The sequence below is a fragment of the Lathyrus oleraceus genome, chromosome 5 (assembly GCF_024323335.1).
Source record: "Lathyrus oleraceus cultivar Zhongwan6 chromosome 5, CAAS_Psat_ZW6_1.0, whole genome shotgun sequence".
Taxonomy (NCBI): Eukaryota; Viridiplantae; Streptophyta; class Magnoliopsida; order Fabales; family Fabaceae; genus Lathyrus; species Lathyrus oleraceus.
This window is the reverse complement of record NC_066583.1, coordinates 638789365-638806885: the sequence shown is the minus strand read 5'-3', so window position 1 is coordinate 638806885 and position 17521 is coordinate 638789365. Positions and strand designations below refer to the sequence as shown.

Genomic DNA, 17521 nt, shown 5'->3' with positions numbered 1-17521 from the left:
ACATGTGGTGACATTGTCATCGTGAGAGACTGAATATATAGCAGGATCATATGTTGCGTGTCAAGCAATTTGGGTCAGATATGTGCTTCAAAAAATAGAGGTCGAAGTGAAGAAAACTCTGGTACTACAAATCGACAACAAGTCAACCATAAATCTTGCGAAGAATCCTGTTTTGCATGGAAGGAATAAGCACATTGAAGCTAGATTTTACTTCTTAAGGGAGAAGGTAAACTTGAAGTAAGACATTGCTCAAGTGAAACACACTTGACCGACATTTTCACCAAAGGATTGAAGATCGACAGATTCCTAAATTTGAGAAAGAAATTATGAATAATTCTGATCGATTATGATTAATGTATGTTCAACAACTTGGATTATAGGGGGCTCTGTTGAGATATAAGATATAATCCAAGTTGTATGAGACCCAAGTGCAAAGATAATTAGAGTTTATGATTTGTTACTTAGTTTGTTATATTTGTTACTTAGGTAGTCAAATAACTAAATAACTTTGTGTATAAATACATACATATATAAATCAATTTGTAACACAATCATTCTTCAATAATAATAATTGTTATTTTCTTATTTTCTTTCTCTTTATCTCATCACTTAAAAAAAAATCTCACACACTAACATTTATTTATATCATATTATCTAAGACATTGTACTGTGTGAGTACTATATTCGGTAGTAATGTTGTTAACATTTGAACTCATCAAACTCTTCATAAAGTTATTTTGAAAGCAAAAAAGTTAACACTTTACTATCACTATATAATAATGTTTGAAATTGCTTTAGAATATAGAATTAACAAAGAAATCAAAATAATGAATGATCTGATCACTTTATGGTCGTTGAATATGCCTCCCATGTGATGATTATTTTTAAACTTGTCACTTTCCTTTTGTTTATAGATAATTGTTTTCCTTCACGACAATGTTATCATCAATCTCAAGACTTTTAGCATCTTGAAGCTTTGTGGTAATTATCTCCAATGGTTGAACCTCAATAATTTTCTTCAATTCTCTACCTTTACCCCACAAGACAATGTATAGCCCAATCACAATTATCAATGATCCTATTACACTGTAATTTTAGAAGATTTTTTTTTTAATAGTAATATAAAAAGGCTTCAAAAATTACTAAATAATAAAATGAGTTAAATATTTGAACCTTCCCAAATGAAGTGTTTCATCTAGTAAGAGAGATCCTCCAATGGCCACTAGAACAAGAAATAGAGGGTTGAAAACAGAAGCATAGAGTGGACCTTTTATGCGCACACACCATGCAATCATAACCCAAACTATTCCCGAGGCCACAACACCCTGCAAATACAAAATATTAACGACGTTTTTATATTAATACATAAATATAAATATTGATTCATAGATTAGGTTTTACTGCAAAAAGTGCTGTGAAAAGTTTGATATCCCAACCAAGCTTCCATTGATTCCAATCACCTCTTTCCACACATAAAGCAAATATAATTGATTGAATGGAAGCCATCACTGACATCAATGCTGCACTTGTATAATGCCAAGGAAACTTCTCACTCATCTTAGCCTATAGTATTTAATACAAGTTGTAAAATGAAGTTAATTGATCAATTGTTTTTAGTATAAACTTGATGAATGTGTGACCTGAATTATCAACCATATTGAATATGATATACAAGTTCCCAGTGCAAGAGATGAGCCCCATATATTATTAGCAGATACATTTTGTGGTTGTAGATGATGTTTCAACAAATTCACATGAGTAGACCATAGGTGAATTTCAGTACTCTTATAGAATGTGAGAATCATGGCTCCACTGATTCCCATTAATGTACCAATCACCTTGGCTTTCCCTGATAATGTTCCAATGTTTAACCTTTCCAATCTGAAAATTAAAACCATTATTAATTAATTTAACACTAAAAAATTTAACATCTAGGGCTTAGTTAAAGGTTAAATTACGCACCCGAAACATACGGCTAAGATAAAAGTTGCACCCGGAATAAAGTTGTACATGACCGTAGCGTATGTTACACCCGCCAAAACTACGGCTTCAACATACAAATTTTGTTGTAATGTTGCCCTGAGTATCATAAACTTTGATTAATTAATGAGAATATCATATTCTATAAATATTTATTTAAAATAATATTGAATCAACTTACCCAAATAATCCACAAAGAAAAGCTTGAAAAAGAACTTCTGCAGTGATCTTTGGCTTGCTCTTCCTGTGGAAGAAGCATAAATCCTGAATTGTGTTAATAAAATTATTTTCCTTTATTTTCTCACTTTTAAATATGTTGTATAAAACTACTAATGAATCTTATGAATAATAGAAATAAAGTGGCACCTCTCAGCAAAATAAGCAAGAGGAACCATAAAAATGGATGCAAAAAGGTAACGATAAGCCACAAGTACACACAAACTCATTCCATTATTATTTGCAACCAATTTGTACAATATGCTAACAACAGCATAAGAGACCTGAACCACCACCATTAAAAATGCTGTTTTTACTCCATCTATGAATTTACATAGAGATGACATGTTAATAAAATATTAATCACAACTATTAGTGTTAGAGAGTTTTGTTTTGTATATTATCTATTCAAACACAAATCTTGTTTTTATATTAATCATGATTGAGTTATTAATTCCAAATTAAAATGCATGAATTCAAGGTGTCAAGAAGACACATTCTATTGAAACAGAAAAGAGGCATATTTCCCTCCACCCCCAACCAAAAAAGGTACCGTAATGGAAAGTTTATCAAATAATTTTAAATATTCACTTTTAAATTTCTTTGACCAAGCACTAAGAACAGTAAAATAATTGCAAATATTTATCAAAACAGTGTCAAGATTATGTATTGTGAATGAGTGACTTCAATAAGAAGAAAAAAAGAAAGAATGAGAGTATTACAAGGGCTTATTTGCTTCTCATGCATCTAACAATAACATCAACAAATTTCTTATACATGTGTTGCTTCAAATACATCTTCTCCACCTTCTTTCTTCCTTCCATTCCCATTTGTTTCCTTGCCAACTGGTTTTTCAGCAAATACACAAGATTCTGTGCAAGGATGTCGTTCCCTGCTGTGCGTCCAATTGGATGAACAAGACCTGTAACATTGTGTTCGACTATCTCCTTCGTTCCCCCCGCGTCAGTTCCAAGAACCTGCTCCCATAACATTAAATGGAACACAACTTAATTGGATGAACTGTTATTAATATATTACTTATGAGTTAAGTCATTCTATTATGCATATGAGAGGTTATTTCATCGTCGCACCATTAGACGGTTAAAAATGTTGACAATTATCAAAACTCAGGCATGACACTCAAAATACGTAAATGCACTAGAAGTCATACCGGAAGACCAAATGCCATTGCTTCTATAGTCACCCGTCCAAATGTCTCTCCCAGTCCCTGTTCATCATTTGTTAGTTAGCAACAGCTTTCCATATTGGAGGATATTTCAGCGATTAAATTAATAGCTCTAAACTTAGGTAACAGCTGGAATATATAGTTTCAGCAATTATGAAGCTGTAAAATAATGCAATACAAACAAAGCCAAAAATGCCATTCAGTACTATTTTCAACAAATTCATTGATTACTCAATAAATCTAATCCTTTATTGATAAAGAACACTAAATAGATTAGATGGGAATTCATACATCTTAAAATAACATAAAATACTCATCATACACATGAGAGAGTATTCTAGAAATGGGGCAAGGCAAGAACTTTAAGGTAAGATCACAAGATTTCAAATCAGAAAACAAAACAATATATTTCATCTATCTCAAGTTCTTAACAGATAACACAACGTGATAATATTTCCAACATGATTGAACAACTTTTCCATTTAAAATATCTTTGCATGGAGCTATATGAATGTCAGGTGCAAACTAGATTCCTAATTATATGCATATACTAATAATGAATGAGATAACAAATAACGATATGAATGTATAAGAATTTTACCTACTACTTTATAAACAAAATAAACAGGACCTACCTGAGCGTTTATGACATAAACATCTGCGGCAGAGTATAGTGAGGCAACCTGTGTTGTGGCTGGAGTCCACAAAACTGATTTTGAAGTGTTGGGATGCTGTTCTAAGAAACTTAGAAGGCTTTTAACATAATCCCCCTTGTTACTTTTAGATCCAACAGAACCAATGAGAAGTTTGAGAGATTGTTTCCTTCTGTGATTATCAAAGTTTACATAATCAGTGCAGCAAATAAAAAATAGATACCATAAAATCATAAGTTATAAGAATTAATTTCCAGATTCATGTAACCAAACCTGCTTAGAGAATTGCTTGAGATATCATTCAGAGCTACTTTGCCTTTCTTCAACAATGGTAACAGTTTTCTAACACGATGTCTTCTTGCCTGAGTAGACAGGCCTTCCTTTATATTTGATAATTTTTTCATTTTCTTACCATCTTCCAACTGTTCATGTTCTACTACTGAGCTTGCTGATTCAAGAAGCAACAGCTGGCCCTTTCCAGGGTTGATGCTACTCAGAGATATCACAAGCATATCATTATCCGTTAATCCCATTTCTTTTCGGACTGATTCTCGCAACAACTGCTTTTTCTCAATCATTTTATCAGTACTAAAGGATGGAGTGTTAAGCGTAGAGGGAATGCCAGCTACAAATGCCAGTTCATCATTAACGGACAAAGGAACAATTTCGGGTTGAGATCTCAATTTTATGTTTTCTTCTTCACACCATTTTAGCCATTGTTTAGATTGCGAATCAGAAAGAAAAACCAACATCTTTACTCTGTCCAAGACACCCTTTGAACGATCGAAGTACTCGCGACGGTTTTCCATAACCCACCAAGCAACTTGACTCCCTCCCGCAGGAAAACGTTCAATATATTTTTCTGGAGACATAACAAAACAAAGGGTTTTTATTAAGACATGAAGAGCAATTACAAACTCATATTAATAATTTCTACTTGAATAATCTGAAAAAGAATTGTATTATTATTTTGCAATGAATCTATGCAACTACATATAAAAGAGAGACGTAATTGGAATCCTTCAGTATCAGAAGCAAAAATAGTAACAACAAAACAATCTATAGAAACTATACCGAATAATAAAGAAAAGAATAAATGATAATCACAATTAATTGTAATCAATCTTTTCATACCAATCCATGATGCACATACAGCTGAACCAGCAATTACGAGATCAGCTTTCATTGCAGTTTTGAAGCTGAGTTCTGCTTTATCCTCCAGCACCTTGATTCGTCTTCTGGAAAGCTCTGACAACAAACCACCCTTCCTGCTAAGTACAACAGCTGAAACAGTGGCTCCACAGCTCAAAAGCTCCGTTGCCAACTCCATCATTGAAAGCGGAGCTCCAGTCATGGAAAGCTCATGGAATACCAAGATAAATCTTCTGGACCAAACAAGACGCGCAAAGTCCCCCTTCCTATTACATGTCCCAGAACGTTTCTGAGGACTCCATTCCAAAATCCTATCCTCCATTGAACCAAACGGACCAACAAGCAGCCCATATGTACTATTGGTTTGAGGAATTTCCGGTTCCTGCTCCTCTATAGTGTTGTTCTTAATTTCCACTTTCAGTTTTTGCTTCCCACGGGCTTTACCTTTAGAAGATCGCCTGCTCTTTTTCTTCGAGCTTGCTTTACGACGAGATGAAGCATCATCATCATTATTTTCTTTCTTCGCCAAAGCCACGTTTATTGTTCTACCGATCCCACCTTTATTTCTAACACTATCATTATTAACAGACAAAGATTCATCACTAGCAATCAAATCACGACGAAGACTCGGATCAGCGTCTGCGCCAGTATTTCTCGGCCCAGTCCCAAATCCAGAAAACTCCTCCTTCTTATCACTATGTGCCCACCTAGACTGAACAAAAAATCCAAGATAAGCCCAAAGAGTAATCAGAAGCAACCACAACAACACGCGATTACTCCGAAACAACAACGAACCACCGAAACCCCTTCCATCCTTCCTCGGTGTTCGACTAGAATTCAATCTTCGAAACGAAGGAGAATTACTTCTTGGAGTCGTTCTTCCAGATAATGTTGATTTAAAACTACCACCTGATCTCAATGAAGAGAGTTTAGCTAAACTAGCTTGAAATTCACCTCTATTACTACTTTCCTCCATTAGTTTCCTTTCCTCAACAATCATGATTCATATATCACCAAGAAGCTTAACCCTATCAAAATCCCTTTTTAGGAACTCACTAATTTCCACACAAACTCTGCAATAATGCTTCAAGCAGAAAAAGATTTCTGAGACAAAAAACATGAAAGATTTAATTTCTGAATCAGAATCTACACACAGTAAAACAAACAAAAAAAGTGCAAGTTCGTCCATTTGTATATTGTTGTTCACAAAAAAAAATAAAAAAATAAAAATAGTATTCTTGTCACTCATAGAAGAGTATTTCAAGATTGTAAAAGAATTGGAAGCATTACATTGAAGATCTGTGATTGATTGTTGAAGTTGAGTTCACCACTGTGAGAGTTTGTGGATGCAGCAAATGAAGAAGAACGAGTTGACACTGTCACTCAGAGAGAGAGAGAGACAAGGTTCTAACTCTGAGGAGACTCTGTGAGAGAAATTGATAGCACGTGCGTATGACACGTGTGATATATTTCACACTGTAAAAAGCGCGAGAAAAAGTGACTGTACTGTACCGTCGGTGGGTCTCAAGTGTTATTATTCAGATATATCCTGGCCGTCTGATCAATCCAAGGGTGTTGATTTCTGTTTGTGTGAAACTGTGTCAAATTAGTTAAAGCAGACAATTCAAGTCTTTATAAGTTTTCCTTTTCTGGTTTTCTATTTCTTACTTCTTTTATTTTTCTTTTTTCCTTTCTTGGCTACGGTTGATAACAGATTACTTCACGCTTTGTCTTGTTCTAAAATATCGTTATCTTTCTAATATTTTTTCAGAGTTTCTAAACTATGTAAGTGTAATAAATATTTACGAACTATAAATTATGTTATAATTAAATTAAAAAGAAAGTAATACTTTTAAACATAACACTTATGTCATGTTCCTTAAAAACATATTAAAACATCATAAACAAACTAAATTAAAGAAGATTATCTCTTGAGGGAACTGACAATAAATCCGAAAATAATTTAGAATTTGATTCGACAATTAAATTGTTGAATAATTGGAAAATTAAATTTGTTAATTAAATAAGTTAAAATTGAATTATATATATTTTGACATATTAGGTTCATGACTCAATTACATTATACTTTCTCATTTTTTTTATTATAAGTTATTTTTTTATTATAAATTATTTTTTTACTTTTCACGTGCATTAATTATTGACACTTGTTACGTAACTTGACATTTGTTATTAAGTACCTTAACACTCGTAGTTATGTTGTTGACATTTGTGATTATGTTAGTTACCTTTTCTGCATGTAAGCCAACACTTTTTATTTCCAATTCCTCTCCATTGCTCGTGTAACATTTCCTCCATCTTCCTATTTTTCATGCATGTTTTTTTCTTTCATTTAGGATAACATCATACAAAACTATCTCAAAAATATTTTTTCAAACAACTTTTCTTTTCTTCTCTTCTCATGCATGTGAAGATATTTGTGAAATTTTCTTATCTTCGCCATTTTTAGAGCTTGACCAAACCCTATTTGTTTAGGGGGAAGCTATATTTAAAATTGTATAGTTCTAAAGTTGTTGATAATGTACGAAAAATAAAAAAATTCTTACTTGAAATAGATTTTCGATTCATGAAAACTTTATTTGATCGTAATTGAATAAGGTTAATGGTGAGAAAGGGCTCGTTGATTTGGAAAAATTCAAGTTGGGACAGATGTTGAAATTGAAACCACTAATGCAGGAAATGAGTGACTATATTACAATGTTGGATAATTGAAGACTATATTCTAATAATGCTAGATTGGATGATGGACTAGATTGTTATAATGTAATAGATGATAGTGTTTGAAACATAATTTAAGTGTTTTAAACCTAACAAATCTGAAGTCAAGTCACCACTCAAGATGATCCATAGTTTGAAATTAATAATTAATAATCAATCATATATATATATATATATATATATATATATATATATATATATATATATATATATATATATATATATTAAGTGTTCAATCCATCTAAATCAATTCATGACATCATATAAAATCTTATGACTTTTTATTTTTGTAGATAGAAATTTTCCAAATCCTTTTAAAATAAAAATTTAGGTGAGACAATCGATTGCGCATTCTATTGTCACATGTTTTAAATTCAATTTTTTTTAAACCTTACAAAAGTGGAATCGATTGTTCATCTCTCACAATCAATTGATACCTACAAAATTATGAAAAACATTATTACGCATTACAGCTTTTCATAACACATTTCATAGCACCTACTTTATGCATCTTTTCTATTTAAATTCTACCTTATTATATTTTTTAAGAGTTATGTTCGATTCGAAAAGGTGTGTGTTGCCATATAAACAAAAAGTATTTTTTTAAGATTAAAATTCACCTCTTTCAAAATTATTTCCGGTGTATATCACTATATTTGTCTATTTTTATTTTTCAAAAATTGTGCATTATCTTTCATATTTAAGTAAAATAATAGTTCTTGAGCTCTCATATCATATGTCTAAGGACTTAAATCCTTACTTGGTCACCAAATCACAAGATATCTTTATTATAAATATTGTATGACACAAAATTGTTGGAACAACAAAATTGATGTGAAAGCCTAGTATAGCCAAACAGTGTGACATCCTTAAGACCTCAGGACTCATAACTACTCCATCGCACGTGAAGGACATTCTCATAATTAGCATAATGTCTAACTTATTTCATTCAAGGATTTAAAGACAAGACATCAATGTCTATAAATAAGAGCACCTCTTCATTTTCAAAGTCTAGTTTTCATTACATGTGAAAGAATCATAAAACTCTATCACGCATCAAAGTAATATACTTCTCACATCAAAGTCATCCCAAATACACATCATCAAAATCTCTCATCAAAACATTTCACCACCATACGGTGAAAGTATAAATTATCTTTGATACCACAAAACCATCTCAATGTTACATATCTTCAAGTGATATTAAACATGTTCACTATATTGTAAGTTTAATGAAGCTAGATTAATCAGTATTGTAAGTATGGTGAGACTAGGAGAATACATGGTGAAAAAGTGAGATACTTAGAAGAAAAGTTCCCTTAAGAATCAGTCAAGAAATATCACAAAACTGTGAGGACTTAAGTAAACCATTTAAGTGAACCAGTACAAACTTTGTGTGTCATTAACTTGAACTCTTATCCTTTTATTTGTTATATTATTAATCATTATCTTACACACACAGACACACTCACACACATATTATTTTAAATAGTATTTGATTTCTGTACCATCCTCTTCTTCCAAGAATTTTTTGAAAGATTGTGTTTTTTATTAAGGTTCGGATCAATTTTAAAAGGGTCACAATTCTATCCCCCCCCCCCCCCCCCCCCCCCCCCTCTAGTAACATTTCTATTTACTTCAATTGGTATAAGAGTACGAGTTTTGAACATGAAAAAAACACTTAACAGTGTTAGAGAAAAACGATCCAAAAAAGAAATATCTGAACAAACAAAATTCATCGTTGAAGGAGAACCATCACACAGGCTTTCATACTTCAACTAATCAGACTACTACTACTGGAAAGGGAAAATGAGATTATTTGTATTCTCTCGAGATAACGACATATGGTCAGACGTAGAGAATCTCAACTATGTACTTATGACCACTCAATTAGAAACTTCAATGCCAACTCCAAAGTCACAAGCTGAATGGATCAAAGATGAAAATGATAAAGCATTTCTAAACTCTAAAGCCCAATTTATTTCATTATACTCATCTTAAACTATAAACTGACTTAGATATTGGAGTGTTAATCATGGAGGTTCAACTCACGATGCCGCAAAGGAGATCAAAGTCATCAAGCAAAATCACCAATTATCCAATTGTATCAATTTTTGGTTCCTTTGAGGAGCTGGATCTGTTCCGGGTTCCCGAACAGAATAATGATGTTGTTTGTGGGACACAAGATTTAATTCCTGCTAATTTTCATCTTTAATTCAATCTTGATCTAAAATCATAATTATAATTGCAACAGGAAAAGCAAAGACGGTAGTTATGATATCTATGGTTGAATCTTCAATGTGTCCCATAAATTAACTATTTACCAGACGTTACTGATTGACAAATTCCAAGATATCGCATCATCTAGCCCCTATCCTTCATCAGCTCTCTCTATACTTTTAAATAACACTGACAATCAATGAAGAATAGATAATTAGAATTAGGATTTCTAGAACATAATAAGATCAATGGAACTACAAACTGTGATCTACCTCTGATTCTTACGATCACCATAGTTGATCATAATCTAACTGGATTCCTCATGGACGAAAGAATTTTGTGTAACATCCTCTACTCATATATGATAGGTCTGATATGACTCTAGTCAACGGATATGAGCATGTCTGATAGAGGAGATCTACTAGCATTCAAAGATTTGATTACTCGTCCTCATTGAGCTATGGATCTGGAGGTTACTATTGTGGAAGGAGGTCGCAAAAGAAAATGATCCTTAATTTTATAATAATACCATGCCAGAGCATCTTTAGAGGTATCCTAGGGAGGTCGTTTATAATGAGACTAGATGTAGTAGCATCTTCGGTCCATTTTAAATTGAAGTACCACAACAGAGAAGGAAGACCGGTCTCGGCATCCGATGATGTATATGAAGCTAAACGAGTTTTAAAAAAATTATCCAAAAGGATCCCTAAAAGTCAGACGCATGCTCAGAAGCATCAGTAGAAGGAGAGTTAAGTGATCCTAGAGCATTCGACCTAGATCCTTATGATTATGAGGTTCAACTGGTGTCAGATGGCGATTTCAAGTATGTCAAACTCGAGTAAGACCCCGTCAGGTCAATTAAATTAGGCGTCAGACTTCTTTTAGAAGTAAGAACAACACTGACTGGATGCCTCTAGGATAACTCCATCCTTTTTGTTTTAACCCCGCATAAGATGTCTATCATCATCCTAGTGTAGCGTTCCACCAGCTAAATATGGACACCAATGCTCGTCACGTCTCCCAGTGTCGAAAGAGACAATCTCTGGAAAATGTTAAGGCTACGGCTAGCACGGCTAATGGCCTATTGGATACCCGATTCATTTTCGAAGCCAAATATATATAATAGTTATCCAATGTCATGTTAGTGAGGAAGACCTTGAGGAAATATAGGATATGTGTTTATTATACAGATCTTAACAAGGCTTTCCTGAAAGATTCTTATCTGCTTCCAAACATTGATAAACTAGTAGATGATTTGGATGGGTATCGAGTACTCTCATTTATGGACGTCTATTCGAGGTATAATCAAATACCTTTTGAATTAAAGAACGATGGCATGGCCTATCATAAGAAGCGGTAAATGCTGCTTTGATTAGAATTTGATATCTACCAGAGGCCGGTGTACTTCATCACAAAGGCGACCTTGGCGTTGGTAACTATAACAACCCGAATTCGACTAATTTATTTAATTGAATTTTTATTGATTTTACTTAATTATTTTGGTGATTTAATACTTTTATTTATTTTGATGATAGCAGGTGTTATGTGATAATTTAGCATTTGTTGGTGTTTGTTGGATTTTAGTAGAGTTTTACTTTATTAAAATAATATCATAATAATAATAATAATAATAATAATAATAATAATAATAATAAAATAAGAGACATAGTGATTTTGAGGCAGAAAATAAAATTATTAGAAAAATAAGAGAAAGTGGTGAAAGTAGAGATTAGCGGAGGGGTAAAAGTGTGAAAAGGAGAATTAATTATATTTTTAGGTTAAAATAAACAGTAAAAGGAGAGGAGTCAAACTCGTCAATACGTAGAAATGGGAAAAAGAGGCAAGTGTGAGAAAAGGAGAACAAAGACTTGAGAGAGAAGACAAACACCATAACCAACTTGTTTAACTGCTAGAAATTCATGTAAGGTGAGAAACTACTCTAATATAGGCGTTATTGCATGAAGGGTAAAGAGGGATTCTCGCCCTCCTCTAGGTTTTTCTCCACTGTTGTGTTTTATGAATTCTTGGATGTGATTATGTGTAATTCATGATAATGCTTATGTTTAATGTATAAATTTGTGCTCTAAGTATTGCTGAATTTTATGTGTATTGAATGAGTATGAACCTGGATGTTATTATTACCATTGATGTGCATTTTGGTTTTATGAACATAGCCCTTAATTCATGATTAATTGATGAAATTGGATGTGAATTGGTGTATATATGATGATTTGATTGTTATATAATATGTATATATTGTTTTCTGTGCGATTTGGGATGCTAGGGGTCGAAATCGGAGCTTCGAATGAGCTCTCATGGTGAAAATTGTTGATTCTTGTTATGCATCAGCGTGACAGGCTCCTGTCATGCTTCTGGGTTAGCCAACGGTCGTCAGTATGGTGACGGGTGTAACACCCTTCTAAAATACCCCAAAAATTAATTAAAATAATAAACGTATAATCAGAGTAATAGTGCACCAAGGGTGTCACACAAACATTCCACACCATTTAAACAATATAACAATCATGCTCTTTTATTTAATTTAAATATAAAGTATTTGCACAATTACGCAGCGGATAGAGATCAACTCAATCATGCAAAACATGTAACATCACATGTAATTTAGTTCAACCACAACAACAATAATAATCAAAGTGTTCCCGCCCGATGTTACATCTATCAGAGCATGACCCACTAGGGAGACTACACTAGACTCCAAGCATTTGCTTCTACTCAACTCATTTCTCGTTACCTGAAAAATAGTTGTAAGGGTGAGTTCCTCAATCAATATAATAAGCATTATAAAACAACATGTAATGCCAAGTAATTAACACATCAATCACCCTAATTGCAATACACATTCAGTAATAGCTCATTGGCCTAAACATCATACTCAACATCAATATACAATACCAGTATAATCTCAAATCATACTTAACAACAACACAACACACGTATAATATTGGAACACATCCATTCATATTATACGCCATACATATTTTTATGCAATGAGACTCTACACCTGCGGTACCGACTATTCTCGAACATATAGTTCAAGCTCACCGATCCCTCCAGATACGGCTACTAAGCTCACTAGTCCCACTCATTTGAGACCTAGTGACTCACTCACTAATTCCTCACCATGGGAATTAGCTACAGCCCCGAAGGCTAGACTATGCACACTAATCATCTAGTATGCAAACATCAACAACAACCCACAATGGTTCACTCACTAATTCCTCACTATGGGAATTAGCTACAGCCCCGAAGGCTATGCCATGCATGCTAATCATCTAGCAATGCAACATCAACAATAATTCAAGAATAAACATATGCTCACACTCTGAGCCATACAACAGTCCATTCACACATACATGCATAATATATACATTCACAGCATCATGTACATCATTATACATCATCAATCTTTCATCACATAAGCATGTCAGATTATGCCAAACAACAACCACAATATTAGTACATTTCAATATTGCATATACTGCTCAAAACAGCGGGAATTTATCCCTATTACACCATAGGCAACATAGGCCAACCCTCAATTAGGTACACCACATTTAAAAACAATAATTTTTCACTCTGCAACAGTGTTAACCGGTTAACGCCCTGGGTTAACCGGTTAACGCAGGCAAAACTCACTTTCTGGCAAAACGCAACAGTGTTAACCGGTTAACGCCCTGGGTTAACCGGTTAACGCAGGCAAAAACTCAATATTTTCACATTTCAATACAGTGTTAACCGGTTAACACCCTGGGTTAACCGGTTAACGCAGACCAAACAACAATTCCTGCGCTAACACACGGCAGAATGCAGAATTCCGCCGTTGGAGGACTTCCGGACCTCCGATTCCGATTCCGTAAACAGCTATACGATCGGGAAAACATTACTCACACAAATACCGATTTAATTTCAACTTTCAACACAGTTCATCCAACAACATTTCAACATTTACAAATCCCAATTAGGGTCAAATTAACGGCTTATCACTACCCATGACATATTATCCCAAAATACCCATTAATCGACGATAAACCCCCCCTTACCTTAACAATCCGGCGAATCTTTGAGCTTCAAGCCTTTCCGTTCTTCAACCTTTGCTCTTCAGCTCCTTTCTCCTCTTCTCTGCCCTTTTCCTTTTTCACGATTTCTCTGTTTCACGTGAAAACCTTTTTCCAAAATGAGACTTTCCTCTTATTTCCAACATATATATATTTTCCAAATAATAATTATTATTCCAAAATAATAATAATTCAAAAAATAATAATAATAATAAAATTTCCAATTATTTAATTAAATTAATAATTAAATTATTAACTCAATTCAAATAATTATTTTATTATTATCGGGGTGTTACAACTCTCCCCCACTAAAAGAGTTTTCGTCCTCGAAAACATACCTCAAGCGAACAACTTTGGATAAGACTCCTTCATCTTACTCTCCAGTTCCCAAGTCACGTTGCCACCTGCTGGTCCTCCCCAAGCTACCTTCACCAAGGCAATCTCTTTACCCCGCAACTGCTTCAACTCTCGATCCTCGATCCTCATAGGTGATGTTTCAACAGTCAGGTTATCTCTCACCTGTACATCATCTGTTTGGACTACATGCGACGGATCATGAATGTACCTCCTCAACTGAGACACATGAAAAACTTCATGCAAATTCGCAAGCGACGGCGGTAAGGCGATACGATAGGCTACTTCTCCTATCCTCTCCAAAATCTGATAAGGACCAATAAATCGAGGTGTCAACTTCTTCGACTTCAAAGCTCGACCAACACCAGTTATCGGAGTGACGCGGAGAAACACATGATCTCCCTCTTGGAACTCAAGTGACTTCCTCCTCTTATCGTGATAACTCTTCTGACGACTCTGAGCAATTCTCATCTTCTCCTGAATCATCTTAATCTTTTCCGTAGTTTGTTGAACAATCTCCGGTCCAACCACAGCACTCTCACCGGACTCATACCAACATAAAGGTGTCCGACATCTCCTACCATACAAAGCTTCAAACGGTGCCATACCAATGCTCGAATGAAAACTATTGTTGTAGGTGAACTCAATCAAAGGCAAATAACAATCCCAAGCACCTCCTTTTTCTAAAACACAAGCTCTCAAAAGATCCTCCAGTGACTGAATCGTCCTCTCAGTCTGACCATCAGTCTGCGGGTGATATGCAGAACTCAATCTCAGTTTAGTTCCCAAAGCCTTCTGCAAACCTTCCCAGAACTTCGATGTAAATCTAGGATCTCTGTCCGAAACAATACTAGACGGAATACCATGCAAACTTACAATCTTCTCAATATACAACTCGGCTAATCTCTCTAACGGATAATCCATTCTGATCGGAATGAAATGAGCCGATTTTGTCAACCTGTCAACAATCACCCAAATAGCTTCAAAATTCCTACTTGTCCTCGGTAAACCCGAAACAAAATCCATACTGATACTATCCCACTTCCACTCTGGAATAGCCAACGGTTGCATTAGTCCAGACGGCTTCTGATGCTCAATCTTTGACTTCTGACAAGTCAAACAAGAATAAACAAAACTCGCAATTTCTCTTTTCATTCCCGGCCACCAAAATAACTTCTTCAAATCATGATACATCTTCGTAGCTCCAGGATGAATACTTAAGCCACTACGATGTCCCTCCTCAAGAATACTCTTCTTAAGCTCAATAACATTCGGAATACACACCCGACTACCAAATTTCAAAACACCATTCTCATCAACTCTGAATTCACCACCTCGACCTTGATTCACTAAAGTCAACTTATCAACCAAATGCATATCGGATTTCTGACCCTCTCTGATCTCCTCCAGAATACCACTCGTTAACTTCAACATTCCCAATTTAACACTATTGTGAGTACTCTCACACACTAAACTCAAATCTCTAAACTGCTCAATTAAATCCAATTCCCTAACCATTAACATAGACATATGTAATGATTTCCGACTCAATGCATCAGCCACTACGTTTGCTTTACCCGGATGGTAATTCAAACCAAAGTCATAATCCTTCAGAAACTCTAACCATCTTCTCTGTCTCATATTCAGCTCTTTCTGATCAAACAAATACTTTAAACTCTTATGGTCACTGAAAACCTCAAATCTTGATCCATACAAGTAATGCCTCCACAACTTCAAAACAAACACTACAGCTGCCAACTCTAAATCGTGCGTCGGATAGTTCCTTTCATGAACCCTCAGCTGTCTCGAAGCATAAGCTATAACCTGCTTATTCTGCATCAACACACCACCCAAACCCAACAATGAAGCATCACAGTAAACTTCAAATGGTTCCGACGAACTCGGTAACGTCAAAATAGGAGCAGTAGTCAACCTTCTCTTTAACTCTTGGAAACCTTCTTCACATTTTGAGTCCCAAACAAACGCTTGCCCCTTTCTAGTCAACATCGTCAACGGTAACGCCAACTTAGAAAATCCCTCAATGAACTTCCTATAATAACCAGCCAAACCAAGGAAACTTCGAATCTCAGCAACAGACTTCGGAGCTTCCCACTTAGATACCGCTTCTATCTTAGAAGGATCAACAGCAACACCACCTCTTGAAATCACATGACCAAGAAAACTAACTTCTTCTAACCAAAATTCACACTTAGACAGTTTAGCAAATAACTGCTTTTCTCGCAGCACTCCTAAAACCACTCTCAAATGCTCAGCATGCTCTTCTTCAGATTTCGAATACACCAAAATGTCATCGATAAACACCACAACAAACTGATCCAAGTACGGATGGAAAATCCTATTCATGTACTCCATAAATACTCCAGGCGCATTAGTCACACCAAAAGGCATTACAGAATACTCATAATGTCCATACCTCGTTCTGAAAGCAGTCTTCTGAATATCCTCAGTTTTCACACGTATCTGATGATACCCAGATCTCAAATCTATCTTGCTGAACACACTCGCACCAACCAACTGATCCATCAAATCATCAATCCTCGGCAAAGGATACCGATTCTTGATCGTCACTTTATTCAGTTGCCTGTAGTCCACACACAACCTCATAGTACCTTCCTTCTTCTTAACCAACAACACTGGTGCACCCCACGGTGACACACTTGGACGAATAAACTTCTTATCCAACAAATCTTCCAACTGACTTTTCAATTCAGCTAACTCAACAGCAGACATACGGTACGGAGCCATCGATATCGGTCTAGTACCAGGTACCAATTCAATCGAGAACTCAACTTCACGCTCTGGCGGTAACTCATTCACTTCTTCTGGAAACACATCAGGAAAGTCACACACCACTGCTAGCTCATGAATCACCAGTTTATCTTTAGCCCCTAAAGTTGCCAACAGCATAAACAACTCTGCCCCATCTG

At 34.9% G+C, this 17521-nt stretch overlaps 2 protein-coding genes across 2 annotated transcripts; both read right to left on the bottom strand.

The window, feature by feature from the left end:
* Positions 1–719: 719 nt before the first annotated feature.
* On the bottom strand, positions 720–2683 carry LOC127087514 (WAT1-related protein At1g68170). The gene is made up of 7 exons (XM_051028404.1): positions 2347–2683; positions 2162–2224; positions 1963–2079; positions 1641–1881; positions 1402–1563; positions 1174–1325; positions 720–1086 (listed from the first exon to the last, which is right to left on the bottom strand). Exons 1-7 carry the CDS (start codon positions 2541–2543, stop codon positions 909–911), a joined length of 1110 nt encoding a protein of 369 aa, XP_050884361.1. The 5' UTR covers positions 2544–2683; the 3' UTR covers positions 720–908.
* An 87-nt stretch (positions 2684–2770) lies between these two features.
* LOC127087513 (uncharacterized) lies at positions 2771–6645 on the bottom strand. Its single transcript, XM_051028403.1, has 6 exons — positions 6478–6645; positions 5170–6291; positions 4309–4897; positions 4018–4207; positions 3368–3424; positions 2771–3173 (listed from the first exon to the last, which is right to left on the bottom strand). The coding sequence occupies exons 2-6, from the start codon at positions 6185–6187 to the stop codon at positions 2925–2927; spliced, it is 2103 nt and encodes a 700-aa protein (XP_050884360.1). The 5' UTR covers positions 6188–6291; positions 6478–6645; the 3' UTR covers positions 2771–2924.
* Between the last annotated feature and the right edge of the window lie 10876 nt (positions 6646–17521).

Bases quoted from the DNA above. Each gene is read 5' to 3' on its own strand.
- LOC127087514 (XM_051028404.1), bottom strand. From the start codon at position 2,543: ATGTCATCTCTATGTAAATTCATAGATGGAGTAAAAACAGCATTTTTA. The intron at 1,564-1,640 runs GTCACACATTCA...TAAATACTATAG, and splicing joins CAATATGGTTGATAATTCAG to GCTAAGATGAGTGAGAAGTT. The intron at 1,326-1,401 runs GTAAAACCTAAT...TTGTATTTGCAG, and splicing joins TTTTCACAGCACTTTTTGCA to GGTGTTGTGGCCTCGGGAAT.
- LOC127087513 (XM_051028403.1), bottom strand. From the start codon at position 6,187: ATGATTGTTGAGGAAAGGAAACTAATGGAGGAAAGTAGTAATAGAGGT. The intron at 4,898-5,169 runs GTATGAAAAGAT...TTATGTCTCCAG, and splicing joins TGTATGTGCATCATGGATTG to AAAAATATATTGAACGTTTT. The intron at 3,174-3,367 runs GTATGACTTCTA...TTATGGGAGCAG, and splicing joins CAATGGCATTTGGTCTTCCG to GTTCTTGGAACTGACGCGGG.